At 42.0% G+C, this 14,225-nt stretch overlaps 1 protein-coding gene across 1 annotated transcript in view; it reads left to right on the plus strand.

Moving 5' to 3' along the window:
• The first annotated feature begins 1,155 nt into the window (after window positions 1-1,155).
• The window catches only part of LOC137657023 (uncharacterized), a 17,925-nt gene continuing 4,855 nt past the window's right edge, over window positions 1,156-14,225 (plus strand). Inside the window, exons 1-2 of the mRNA XM_068391381.1 lie at window positions 1,156-1,358; window positions 13,922-14,130. Coding sequence (XP_068247482.1) covers window positions 13,933-14,130 — 198 coding nt within the window. The 5' untranslated portion in view covers window positions 1,156-1,358; window positions 13,922-13,932. The remainder of the gene's footprint in view (window positions 1,359-13,921; window positions 14,131-14,225) is intronic.

Genomic DNA, 14,225 nt, shown 5'->3' on the forward strand with positions numbered 1-14,225 from the left:
AAAATAGCCCAGTGAGGAAAGGAAACAAGGAAAAATAAAATATTTTACGAATAGTAACAACATTGAAATAAATATTTCCTACATAAACAATAAAAACTTCAACAAAACAAGAGGAAGAGAAACTAGATAGAACAGTGTGCCCGAGTGTACCCTCAAGCAAGAGAACTCTAACCCAAGACAGTGGAAGACCATGGTACAGAGGCTATAGCACTACCCAAGACTAGAGAACAATGGTTTGATTTTGGAGTGCCCTTCTCCTAGAAGAGCTGCTTACCATAGCTAAAGAGTCTCTTCTACCCTACCCAAAAGGAAAGTAGCCACAGAACAATTGCATTGCCGTAGTTAACCCCTTGGGTGAGGAAGAATTGTTTGGTAATCTCAGTTTTGTCAGGTGTATTGGGACAGAGGAGAATCTGTAAAGAATAGGACAGACTATTCGGTGTCTGTGTAGGCAAAGGGAAAGAACCGTAACCAGAGAGAAGGATAAAATGTAGTACTGTCTGACCAGTCAAAAGACCCCCTCTCAAGCGGTAGTATCTCAACGGTCGGCTTAAGCTTGGGTTAGATAGAGAACGTTGAAATCTAGATTAACTAAGAAATTAGTAAGTGTTTGGTAACAGGATACAAGATGTGGCATTAATGGACGATGGAATTTCATTCCCTAATAATAAGCGAAATTTTGAAAGTTTTGCACTCATCATTCAGGAGTATGAAAAAAAGGGGGGGGGGAGATTTTATTTTACAACTCTGCAATCCAAGAAGAAAATCAAATGTACAGTAAACGTAGAAGACAACCGTGATAAAGAAGGTTCGCCGTTTCTTATTTGAAAGATAACCCTATATTCTAAGTAATCAGCTTAAACAAGTCTGTTAATTGAGGTTGATATCAGCCTTTAGGTAAACAATCTTATGGGTATGACCTTGGCGAGCATTAGATGTCCAGATCACATAATCTAGCCGACGTGACTTTACTCATAAAAATAACTTTTATTACTAAATGTATTATTAGATTATTCTATCAGATTTATACTTTTACTACTATACTCCACAGCAGCGATGTTTTAAGGACACAAATGTGTGCTCAATTTAAGGCATAAAACTTGTCCTTAACTAATATACAGTAATAACACCTCAGTCTATCCCTCGAATCATCAAATTTATTGTACGTCTGGTAACTGTGTTCTTCATGTCTTGCAAGTGCTGCCAATGTGTCGGTGTTCACCCTTTTTTCTTTCTAACAGAAAACTTAAAAAATTGACTAAGATTTAACTTGTAAAGAGTGAGACCAGCTTTGCCCGTTAGCAGAGGACACAATATCCATCTAGATCGGAAACCAGGAAGAGAGCGAAGAGAATAAAGTAAGTATTGCAAGCTGCTTCTGTCTTGTCATCACAAATGCTTTGCATATCTAGAGAATGTGGGTAGGCGATAAACTGCAAGTTGAACTTACATTTTGGCTCGCTGGTCTTCTGCATTCTTGTAAATCTTACATAGAAAAAGATAATGTAACAAAACGGTTTTTAAAAGTTATGTAACACCCAAAGGGGGAGGGGGGGGGGTGTCCCACCCACTATTATTGTTGAATAAGAAAATTTTCTCCTGTGTAATAAATTAAAATTTTAAAAATTATCATTGAATACAAGATTAAATGAAGAAATGACCAAGGTTGTATTTTTTACTGAAAGCAAATATTAGGGTAATGTGTGAATATTAAAAATTAGTTTGTTGAGTGTAGTTGGAAAAGTGTATGGTAGAGTACTGATTAATAGGATCAAGGATAAAACAGAGAATGCAATCTTGGAAGTACAGGGTGGTTTTAGAAGAGGTAGGGGTTGTATGAATCAGATTTTTACAGTTAGGCAGATATGCGAGAAATATTTAGCAAAAGGTAAGGAGGTGTATGTTGCGTTTATGGATCTGGAGAAAGCATATGATAGAGTTGATAGGGAAGCAATGTGGAATGTGATGAGGTTATATGGAATTGGTGGAAGGTTGTTGCAAGCAGTGAAAAGTTTCTACAAAGGTAGTAAAGCATGTGTTAGAATAGGAAATGAAGTGAGCAATTGGTTTCCGGTGAGAGTGGGGCTGAGACAGGGATGTGTGATGTCGCCGTGGTTGTTTAACTTGTATGTTGATGGAGTGGTGAGAGAGGTGAATGCTCGGGTGCTTGGACGAGGATTAAAACTGGTAGGCGAGAATGATCAAGAATGGGAGGTAAATCAGTTGTTGTTTGCGGATGATACTGTACTGGTAGCAGACACAGAAGAGAAGCTTGACCGACTAGTGACAGAATTTGGAAGGGTGTGTGAGAGAAGGAAGTTGAGAGTTAATGTGGGTAAGAGTAAGGTTATGAGATGTACGAGAAGGGAAGGTGGTGCAAGGTTGAATGTCATGTTGAATGGAGAGTTACTTGAGGAGGTGGATCAGTTTAAGTACTTGGGGTCTGTTGTTGCAGCAAACGGTGGAGTGGAAGCAGATGTACGTCAGAGAGTGAATGAAGGTTGCAAAGTGTTGGGGGCAGTTAAGGGAGTAGTAAAAAATAGAGGGTTGGGCATGAATGTAAAGAGAGTTCTATATGAGAAAGTGATTGTACCAACTGTGATGTATGGATCAGAGTTGCGGGGAATGAAAGTGAAGGAGAGACAGAAATTGAATGTGTTTGAGATGAAGTGTCTGAGGAGTATGGCTGGTGTATCTCGAGTAGATAGGGTTAGGAACGAAGTGGTGAGGGTGAGAACGGGTGTAAGAAATGAGTTAGCAACTAGAGTGGATATGAATGTGTTGAGGTGGTTTGGCCATGTTGAGAGAATGGAAAATGGCTGTCTGCTAAAGAAGGTGATGAATGCAAGAGTTGATGGGAGAAGTACAAGAGGAAGGCCAAGGTTTGGGTGAATGGATGGTGTGAAGAAAGCTCTGGGTGATAGGAGGATAGATGTGAGAGAGGCAAGAGAGCGTGCTAGAAATAGGAATGAATGGCGAGCGATTGTGACGCAGTTCCGGTGCCTTAGATGACCGCGGAGGTAGCAGCAGTAGGGGACTCAGCAGTATGAAGCTTCATCTGTGGTGGAAATGTGGGAGGTTGGGCTGTGGCACCCTAGCAGTACCAGCTGAACTCGGCTGAGTCCCTGGTTAGGCTGGAGGAACGTAGAGAGTAGAGGTCCCCTTTTTTGTTTTGTTTCTTGTTGTTGTCGGCTACCCCCCAAAATTGGGGGAGGTGCCTTTGGTATATGTATGTATGTATGTACAAACTGTTATGCAATATTTTTCAAATATATTTCTAATGGTTTATCTAGATATATAGTTATGTAATATTTTCATGACCCCTTCCTTTCAATTGAACATGTTCATTATTTAGATATTAATATGTAATGAAAATTAAACCATGGACACCATTTAAATAGTAAAACAAATATAATATCGATATACTATGAATATGTATCTTTTATTTAAGAATAGTAAAAGATATGAAATATAAATATTGCTTTCTGGGGTGGGGTTTTCATCATCATCTCTCTCTCTCTCTCTCTCTCTCTCTCTCTCTCTCTCTCTCTCCTGACTTCGTTATGGGAACCTTATGGGTCGAGCTCTTTTTGCAGGACAATGCACTACTTCCAAATCGGATAGAAATTTCGTTCGCTTGAGATGTTTCTTCATTTGTGGTGGCCGATGTGGTAACGTCCCTGACTGGTGAACGCCAGACTGGGGTTCGAGTTAGTTTCTTTGGTCGCTATAACCTCACCATCCTTGTGAGCTAAGGATAGGGTGTTTGGGGGAGCTTATAGGTCTATCTGCTGGGTCATCAGCAGCCATTGTCTGGTCCTCCTTGATCCTAGCTTGAGTGGAGAAGGGCTTGGGGGCTGATCATAATGTATATATGGTTAGTTTCTAGGGCATTGTCCTACTCGATAGGGCAATGTCACTGTCCCTTGCCCTTACCATTCATGAGCGGCCAGGTCTGGGAAGTAAGGCGGGTGGTCTACCAATTCGAAGCCAAAGTCGCGTATTGTCCGTAGAGTTTCATGTGTTGTGTGTGCTGGTGCATTGTCCTGCATAAAGAGCTCGACCCATAAGTTTCCTACAACGAAGTCAAGCTGTGTGTGTGTGTGAGAGAGAGAGAGAGAGAGAGAGAGAGAGAGAGAGAGAGAGAGAGAGAGAGAGATCCTTAATAGTTGTCCTACCTTCCCTCTAACCTTGAGTATTGCCATAGCCTATGTACTGTACCATGGTTTTCCACTGTCTTGGGTTAGAGTTCTCTTGCTTGAGGGTACACATGGGCACGCTCTTTCTATCTGTTTCTCCTCCTCTTGTTTTTATGAAGTTTTTATAGTTTATATGTTATAGTTTATATATGATATATCTAATTATCTTGAAATGCTTTATGTTGGTTGGTATTACTTCTCTTGCAGTTTGTTTATTTCCTTGTTTCCTTTCCTCACAGGGCTATTTTTCCATGTTGAAGCCCCTTTAGCATCATGCTTTTCCAACTAGGGTTGTAGCTTAGCTGATAATAATAATAATAATAATAATAATTAAAAATAATAATAATAATGATAATAATAATAATAATGATAATAACAATTATTATTATTATTATTATCATTATTATTATTATTATTATTATTATTATTATTATTATTATTATTATTATTATTATTACCCTTTCACGTAACCTATTCAGCGCCCCCTCGTATTTGCCATTTGACATTGCATAATTTCAGAGGAGGTATACAATTAAGTTGCGCGTCGCTGCTATTAATAATGATAATAATAATAATAATAATAATAATAATAATAATAATAACAATAATAATAATAATAATAAAACAATGCTAAAAACCTAACGGTCACGAAAGGGTAAGCAACATAGTATGGAAAATGCAGGTGAAGAGTAAACGGTAATATATAATATATATATATATACATATATATATATATATATATATATATATATGTACATATATATATATATATATATATATATATATATATATATATATAATAACAGAAATGACCACAATGATAATAGCAATAGATATGACAAAAATAATAATAACAATATGAGTATGACTATATACAGAAATGGCCACTAACGATTGATTTGAAAAGGAACTTCAGAGATGATTAGAAAAAAAAATTAAGGAAAATTTACTCTTATTAAACGACCAGGCGTCCTTAACACCTTTTGTAAATGCGTACACAACGCACGTTTTGAAAAAAAAAAAAAAAGAGAAGAAAATCTAACAGAAAAGTGTGTTTGACTGTAGGCCTACTTTCAAGCAATAATACTTCATTCAATTAAGAACTCTAATTCAAGAGAGTAGAAGGCCGCGGTATACAGGTAAATAAATGCCCTTATACAAGACCAGAAATAGATTCTGAAATGTCCCCCAAAGAGAGTTGCTTACCATAGCCGAAGTCTCGCTACCCACATGTGGGAAATTAGCCACTGGATAGTAATGTAACAGATCTAATCACTTGAGTTACTGAATAAGGCGTAGGGATCTCGAGTGTTGTCAGATGGGTGAGAAACGATTAGAATGTGTGAGAAACATCTCTTAAATTAGAATATCCAGTTATTTCAGCAAAGAAAAAAAGCCGTATCTTGAGAATGATCCAACCTCAAACCAGTTCTTACAAGATCTTGTAATTCTTTTAAGGTATCAACGGAAGAAGTTATTATTATCAGTTTTGGAGGAACGTATCAATGAATTTATGCCATGTGGTCCTGCGCTGGGCCCGGGGAGGTTATTCAGCCCATGGTGCAACTAGGAGGGGAAGGGAACTCTACTGTTGCACCACAAATGGTCATCAAGAGGGAAGAAAGAAATCTGAAACGGGGATAATGTAGAAAGGATGAGAACAGGGCCGCAGCAGTGTTCAATTTTTTTTTTTCTATTTTTTGTTATGTGTGATATTTCTCGTTTCTTATTTACATATTCTATCATATACTTTCTATCTAACTTCGTGAGTCGGATTAACAAAACACACCTATACACTTGTTGCGTTTTAATGCCCAACTCAAGTTACAAGGTACGGCCGTACGGGGTCATAGAACACTCTACAAGTCTACAGTCTCGTCTCGCCATAAGGGGGGGGGGGGGAGGGTTGTTTACCTAATGATATACGAACGACCGACGTTGGCATTCGCTGCTGCCAGGCGGTAAAGTAGAAGTCAAATAATCACAAAGAAACAAAAAATGAGAATCACATAATTAGAGTATTTTAACACAAAGTCCCTTCACTAACGCGTACAGTGCACCACGTGAGGGGGTGGGAGGAAAGGGTTTTATAATGTTTGAACAATCCCTAACCCCTGAAATTTCAAGGCAACTTTCCTCTGATTATTCAATTGTAAAATGGTAACCCGAATCACTGACGAAGGCGTAGGCCCGCTTCACATGAGCGGTTTGAAACCATGAGGTTTAGAAATCAATAAAGATAAACGAGGCCCTTAACACGCTAGGAGAAATAACCGAGCGCCAGAATAACCGGATGGTAGCGATTTCCAAATCTGAATACTTAACCCTCGATTCACACGAGTGGTTTGAAACCGTGTGGTTGCGACCGTGCAAACGTAGCTCAATGAGGCCCATCACACACTGCGAGAGATAACCGTGCGGAAGAATAACCGGACGGTAGTGATTTCTAAACCAGATGCACTGGGAATACTTTACCCCCCATTCACACGAACGGTTTGGATAAGTGCGGTTGCAACCGTGCAGTTTAAAAAATAATGTAGCTCAATGAGGCCCTTCACACACTGCGGGAGATAACCGTGCGGCAGCATAACCGGACAGTAGTGGATTTCCAAACTGGTTGCACTATGAGTGTTTTAGGCCTGCTTCACACGAGCGGTTTGGATCCGTGCGGTTTAGAAATCAATGTAGCTCAATGAGGCCCTTCACAGGCTGCGAGAGATAACCATGCGGCAGAATAACCGGACGGTAGTGATTTCAAAAGTGGATGCACTGTGAATACTTAAGAACTGATTCAAAAGAGCGGTTTGGATCCATGCGGTTGCGACCAGGACATTTAGAAATCAATGTGGCTCAATGAGGCCCTTCACATGCTGCTGGAGATAACCATGCAGCAAAATAACCAGACCGTAGTGATTTCCAAAGAGGATTCACTGTAAATACTTAAGAAGGCCCTATTCACACGAGCGGTTTGGATCTGGGCGGTTGCGACCGTGCGTTTTGAAATCAATGTAGCTCAATGAGGCCCTTCACACGTTGCTGGAGATAACCGTGCGGCAGAATAACCAGACGGTAGTGATTTCCAAAGTGGATGCACTATGAATACTTAAGAACCAATTCACAAGAGCGGTTTGGATCCGTGCGGTTTAGAAATCAATGTAGCTCAATAAGGCCCTTCACATGCTACAGGAGATAACCATGCAGAAGAATAACCGGACGGTAGTGATTTCCAAACCTGATGCACTCAGAATACTTTAGGCCCACTTCACATGACGGTTTGGATCTGTGCGGTTGCGACCGTGTATTTAGAAATCAATGTAGCTCAATGAGGCCCTTCACATACTGCGGGAGATAACTGTGCAGAAGAATAACCGGACGGTAGTGATTTCCAAAGCGGATGCACTGTGAATACTTAAGAACCGATTCACAAGAGCGGTTTGGATCCGTGCGGTTTAGAAATCAATGTAGCTCAATAAGGCCCTTCACATGCTACAGGAGATAACCATGCAGAAGAATAACAGGACGGTAATGATTTACAAACCTGATGCACTCTGAATACTTTAGGCCCACTTCACACGATGGTTTGGATCTGTGCGGTTGCGACCGTGCATTTAGAAATCAATGTAGCTCAATAAGGCCCTTCACACGTTGCTGGAGATAACCGTGCGACAGAATAACTGGACGGTAGTGATTTCCAAACCGGATGCACTGTGAATACTTAAGAACAGATTCACAAGATTGGTTTGGATACGTGCGGTTGCGACCATGCCATTTAGAAATCAATGTAGCTCAATGAGGCCCTTCACACGCTGCGAGAGATAACCATGCGGCAGAATAACCGGACGGTAGTGGTTTCAAAAGTGGATGCACTGTGAATACTTAAGAACTGATTCAAAAGAGCGGTTTGGATCCATGCGGTTGCGACCAGGACAATTAGAAATCAATGTAGCTCAATGAGGCCCTTCACACGCTGCGAGAGATAACCATGCGGCAGAATAACCGGACGGTAGTGGTTTCAAAAGTGGATGCACTGTGAATACTTAAGAACTGATTCAAAAGAGCGGTTTGGATCCATGCGGTTGCGACCAGGACATTTAGAAATCAATGTAGCTCAATGAGGCCCTTCACATGCTGCTGGAGATAACCGTGCAGCAAAATAACCAGACCGTAGTGATTTCCAAAGAGGATGCACTGTAAATACTTAAGAAGGCCCGATTCACACGAGCGGTTTGGATCTGGGCGGTTGCGACCGTGCGTTTAGAAATCAATGTAGCTCAATGAGGCCCTTCACACGTTGCTGGAGATAACCATGCGGCAGAATAACCGGACGGTAGTGGTTTCAAAAGTGGATGCACTGTGAATACTTAAGAACTGATTCAAAAGAGTGGTTTGGATCCATGCGGTTGCGACCAGGACATTTAGAAATCAATGTAGCTCAATGAGGCGCTTCACATGCTGCTGGAGATAACAGTGCAGCAAAATAACCAGACCGTAGTGATTTCCAAAGAGGATGCACTGTAAATACTTAAGAAGGCCCGATTCACACGAGCGGTTTGGATCTGGGCGGTTGCGACCGTGCGTTTAGAAATCAATGTAGCTCAATGAGGCCCTTCACACACTGCGAGAGATAACCATGCGGCAGAATAACCGGACGGTAGTGATTTCAAAAGTGGATGCACTGTGAATACTTAAGAACTGATTCAAAAGAGCGGTTTGGATCCATGCGGTTGCGACCAGGACATTTAGAAATCAATGTAGCTCAATGAGGCCCTTCACATGCTGCTGGAGATAACCGTGCAGCAAAATAATCAGACCGTAGTGATTTCCAAAGAGGATGCACTGTAAATACTTAAGAAGGCCCGATTCACACGAGCGGTTTGGATCTGGGCGGTTGCGACCGTGCGTTTAGAAATCAATGTAGCTCAATGAGGCCCTTCACACATTGCTGGAGATAACCATGCGGCAGAATAACCGGACGGTAGTGATTTCCAAAGTGGATGCACTGTGAATACTTAAGAACCGATTCACAAGAGCGGTTTGGATCCGTGCGGTTTAGAAATCAATGTAGCTCAATAAGGCCCTTCACATGCTACAGGAGATACCCATGCAGAAGAATAACCGGACGGTAGTGATTTCCAAACCTGATGCACTCAGAATACTTTAGGCCCACTTCACACGACGGTTTGGATCTGTGCGGTTGCGACCGTGTATTTAGAAATCAATGTAGCTCAATGAGGCCTTTCCCACGTTGCTGGATATAATCGTGCAGCAGAATAACAGGACGGTAATGATTTCCAAAGCGGATGCACTGTGAATACTTAACGCCCGATTCACACGAGCGGTTTGGATCCATGCGGTTTAGAAATCAATGTAGCTCAATAAGGCCCTTCACATGCTACAGGAGATAACCATGCAGAAGAATAACCGGACAGTAGCGATTTCCAAACCTGGTGCACTCTGAATACTTTAGGCCCACTTCACACGACGGTTTGGATCTGTGCGGTTGCGACCGTGCATTTAGAAATCAATGTAGCTCAATAAGGCCCTTCACACGTTGCTGGAGATAACCGTGCGACAGAATAACTGGACGGTAGTGATTTCCAAACCGGATGCACTGTGAATACTTAAGAACAGATTCACAAGAGTGGTTTGGATCTGTGCGGTTGCGACCAGGACATTTAGAAATCAATGTAGCTCAATGAGGCCCTTCACACGCTGCGAGAGATAACCATGCGGCAGAATAACCGGACGGTAGTGGTTTCAAAAGTGGATGCACTGTGAATACTTAAGAACTGATTCAAAAGAGCGGTTTGGATCCATGCGGTTGCGACCAGGACATTTAGAAATCAATGTAGCTCAATGAGGCCCTTCACATGCTGCTGGAGATAACCGTGCAGCAAAATAACCAGACCGTAGTGATTTCCAAAGAGGATGCACTGTAAATACTTAAGAAGGCCCGATTCACACGAGCGGTTTGGATCTGGGCGGTTGCGACCGTGCGTTTAGAAATCAATGTAGCTCAATGAGGCCCTTCACACGTTGCTGGAGATAACCATGCGGCAGAATAACCGGACGGTAGTGATTTCCAAAGTGGATGCACTGTGAATACTTAAGAACCGATTCACAAGAGCGGTTTGGATCCATGCAGTTTGGAAATCAATGTAGCTCAATAAGGCCCTTCACATGCTACAGGAGATAACCATGCAGAAGAATAACCGGACGGTAGCGATTTCCAAACCTGATGCACTCAGAATACTTTAGGCCCACTTCTCATGACGGTTTGGATCTGTGCGGTTGCGACCGTGTATTTAGAAATCAATGTAGCTCAATGAGGCCCTTCACATACTGCGGGAGATAACTGTGCAGAAGAATAACCGGACGGTAGTGATTTCCAAAGCGGATGCACTGTGAATACTTTAGAACCGATTCACAGGAGCGGTTTGGATCCGTGCGGTTTAGAAATCAATGTAGCTCAATAAGGCCCTTCACATGCTACAGGAGATAACCATGCAGAAGAATAACCGGACGGTAGTGATTTCCAAACCTGATGCACTCAGAATACTTTAGGCCCACTTCACATGACGGTTTGGATCTGTGCGGTTGCGACCGTGCATTTAGAAATCAATGTAGCTCAATAAGGCCCTTCACACGTTGCTGGAGATAACCGTGCGACAGAATAACTGGACAGTAGCGATTTCCAAACCGGATGCACTGTGAATACTGAGGAACAGATTCACAAGAATGGTTTGGATCCGTGCGGTTGCGACCAGGACAGTTAGAAATCAATGTAGCTTAATGAGGCCCTTCACATGCTGTGGGAGATAACCGTGTGGCAGAATAACTGGACGGTAGTGATTTCCAAACCGGATGCACTGTGAATGCTTAAGAACAGATTCACAAGAATGGTTTGGATCCGTGCGGTTGCGACCAGGACAGTTACAAATCAATGTAGCTCAATGAGGCCCTTCACATGCTGTGGGAGATAACCGTGTGGCAGAATAACTGGACGGTAGCGATTTCCAAACCGGATGCACTGTGAATACTTAAGAACAGATTCACAAGAGTGGTTTGGATCTGTGCGGTTGCGACCATGCCATTTAGAAATCAATGTAGCTCAATGAGGCCCTTCACATGCTGTGGGAGATAACCGTGTGGCAGAATAACCAAACGTTAGTGATTTCCAAAGAGGATGCACTGTAAATACTAAAGGCCCGATTCACACGAGTGGTTTGGATCCATGCGGTTGTGACCAGGCCATTTAGAAATCAATGTAGCTCAATGAGACCCTTCACACATTGCTGGAGATATCCATGTGGCAGAATAACTGGATGGTAGTGATTTCCAAACCGGATGCACTGTGAATACTTAAGAACAGATTCACAAGTGTTGTTTGGATCCGTGTGGTTGCGACCAGGCCATTTAGAAATCAATGTAGCTCGATGAGGCCCTTCACACATTGCTGGAGATAACCGTGCGGCAGAATAACCAGACGGTAGTAATTTCCAAAGCAGATGCACTGTGAATACTTAAGATTGATTCACAAGAGTGGTTTGGATCCGTGCGGTTGCGACCAGGCCATTCAGAAATCAATGAAGCTTAATATGGCCCTTCACATGCTGTGGGAGATAACTGTGCGGCAGAATAGAATAACCGGACGGTAGTGATTTCCAAAGAGGAAGCACTGTGAATATTTAAGGCCCGATTCACACGAGCGATTTGGATCCGTGCGGTTGCGACTTGGCCATTTAGAAATCAATGTAGCTCAATAAGGCCCTTCACACGCTACGGGAGATAACCACGCAGAAGAATAATTGGACGGTAGTGATTTCCAAAGTGGATGTACTGTGAATACTTAAGAACCTATTCACAAGAGTGGTTTGGATCCATGCGGTTGCGACCAGGCCATTCCGAAATCAACGTAGCTCAATATGGCCCTTCACATGCTGTGGGAGATAACCGTGCGGCAGAATAACCGGACGGTAGTGATTTCCAAAGAGGAAGCACTGTGAATATTTAAGGCCCGATTCACACGAGCGGTTTGGATCCGTGCGGTTGCGACTTGGCCATTTAGAAATCAATGTAGCTCAATAAGGCCCTTCACACGCTACGGGAGATAACCACGCAGAAGAATAACTGGACGGTAGTGATTTCCAAAGTGGATGCACTGTGAATACTTAAGAACCGATTCACAAGAGTGGTTTGGATCCGTGCGGTTGCGACCAGGCCATTCCGAAATCAACGTAGCTCAATAAGGCCCTTCACACGCTACGGGAGATAACCACGCAGAAGAATAACTGGACGGTAGTGATTTCCAAAGTGGATGCACTGTGAATACAAAAGAACTGATTCACAAGAGTCGTTTGGATCCATGCGGTTGCGACCAGGCCATTCAGAAATCAATGTAGCTCAATATGGCCCTTCACACGCTGTGGGAGATAACCGTGCGGCAGTATAACCGGACGGTAGTGATTTCCAAAGCGGATGCACTGTGAATACTTAAGGCCCGTTTCACACGACGGTTTGGATCCGTGCGTTTACAAATCAAAGTAGCTTAATGAGGCCCTTCACATGCTGCTGGAGATAACCGTGCGGCGGAATAACCGGACGATAGTGATTTCCAAACCCTATGCACTGCTAAACCGTGCGGCACACTTAATAAGTTTATGGCACCCTTCAGACGAGAGGTACCCCCACCATTTAACAGTGGTTCAGCGGTTGCAGAGGGTAGGCGTTCCTCTTCTGCTGCTAATTTTCAGTGATTAATATAAATTGTCTTATTATTATTATTATTATTATTATTATTATTATTATTATTATTATTAGCAGAGCTACACTTTACGAAATAAGATCATGATTATACAAGTGATTGTTTTCTTTTTCTTTTATGTTACGTAAGAAAAACTCTATCCAATCTTTTAATAGAGAGAGAGAGAGAGAGAGAGAGAGAGAGAGAGAGAGAGAGAGAGAGAGAGAGAGAGAGAGGATTGATGATACCATCATGTTAAAGGAAATGAGGATGATTGTTGCTGAAAAAATATTGATTATTATTATTATTATTATCTTTATTATTATCATTATTATTATTATTGGATGGGTCCACCATTTACGCAGTTTCTTCTTTTCAGCATACTGTTTTTTTTATATCCATTATGACCACTTTTTTCTTCACGTCCTCCATCTCGAACAAAGACCGACAGTCTTGCATTCTGTTTCCTGATGCAGCCAAACCGCACGGGAAACAACCGCTCGTGTGAAGACATGCGGGAATCTGCCGCACGGTTTCAAACTGCTCGTGTGAAGCGAGCCTACTGGAACTGGTGAATTTAGTCGACAAGTGAAGTCACATGTTCTTCGCATAAAGGCCCATTCCATTGTCTTGTTTTGTGGATGCTATGTATCATTACAACTGAAGCTTTTACACTATTTTCATCAGGCTTTATTTTTTTTTTTTTTTTTTTTTTAAGGAAAAGGGGTATAAGGCACTGACGACAGCCTTCTCATAGTTTAAAAATTTAAGTAGTACGAGGGACATTTGAATCTACGGGTTGTGCTTTAGAGCTGATTCTACGAGTTGTGCTTTAGAGGAGAGTTAATTATTTACCATTCTCACAAGTTGAGCATTTTCTTAACTGAAAATTCAAAATTTATTCTTACCTTCCCTTTTAAATTGTTGGTATTTTTCTAACTCAAACGAGGATAAACTGTTTGTCCTTGCTACCTTTCAGAGGGACACACCATGACAAAGGAGGACTCGAGCATCTCTACGAGGCGTCTCAAGGAAGAGGACGTACCGTCTGTGAGGAGTCTCTGCAGAGCTGTACAGAGCGCATCGGCCCGGGAGGAGTTCCTCATTCATCTGCGTCGTTTCCTCACTAGTTTTCACGTCATTGTGACACCAGTTTTCTTCTTTTGCTTTTATCATTTCTATTTGAAGGTGAGAACTGTGTTTAGTTTTGTTTCGCACCTGTCTGGTTAGTAATTGCCTTCTGCTTGTTTGGCATATAGTAGTTGAGTTTTTCTACAACTTGC

The sequence above is a fragment of the Palaemon carinicauda genome, chromosome 18 (assembly GCF_036898095.1).
Source record: "Palaemon carinicauda isolate YSFRI2023 chromosome 18, ASM3689809v2, whole genome shotgun sequence".
In the NCBI taxonomy this organism is placed as follows: Eukaryota; Metazoa; Arthropoda; class Malacostraca; order Decapoda; family Palaemonidae; genus Palaemon; species Palaemon carinicauda.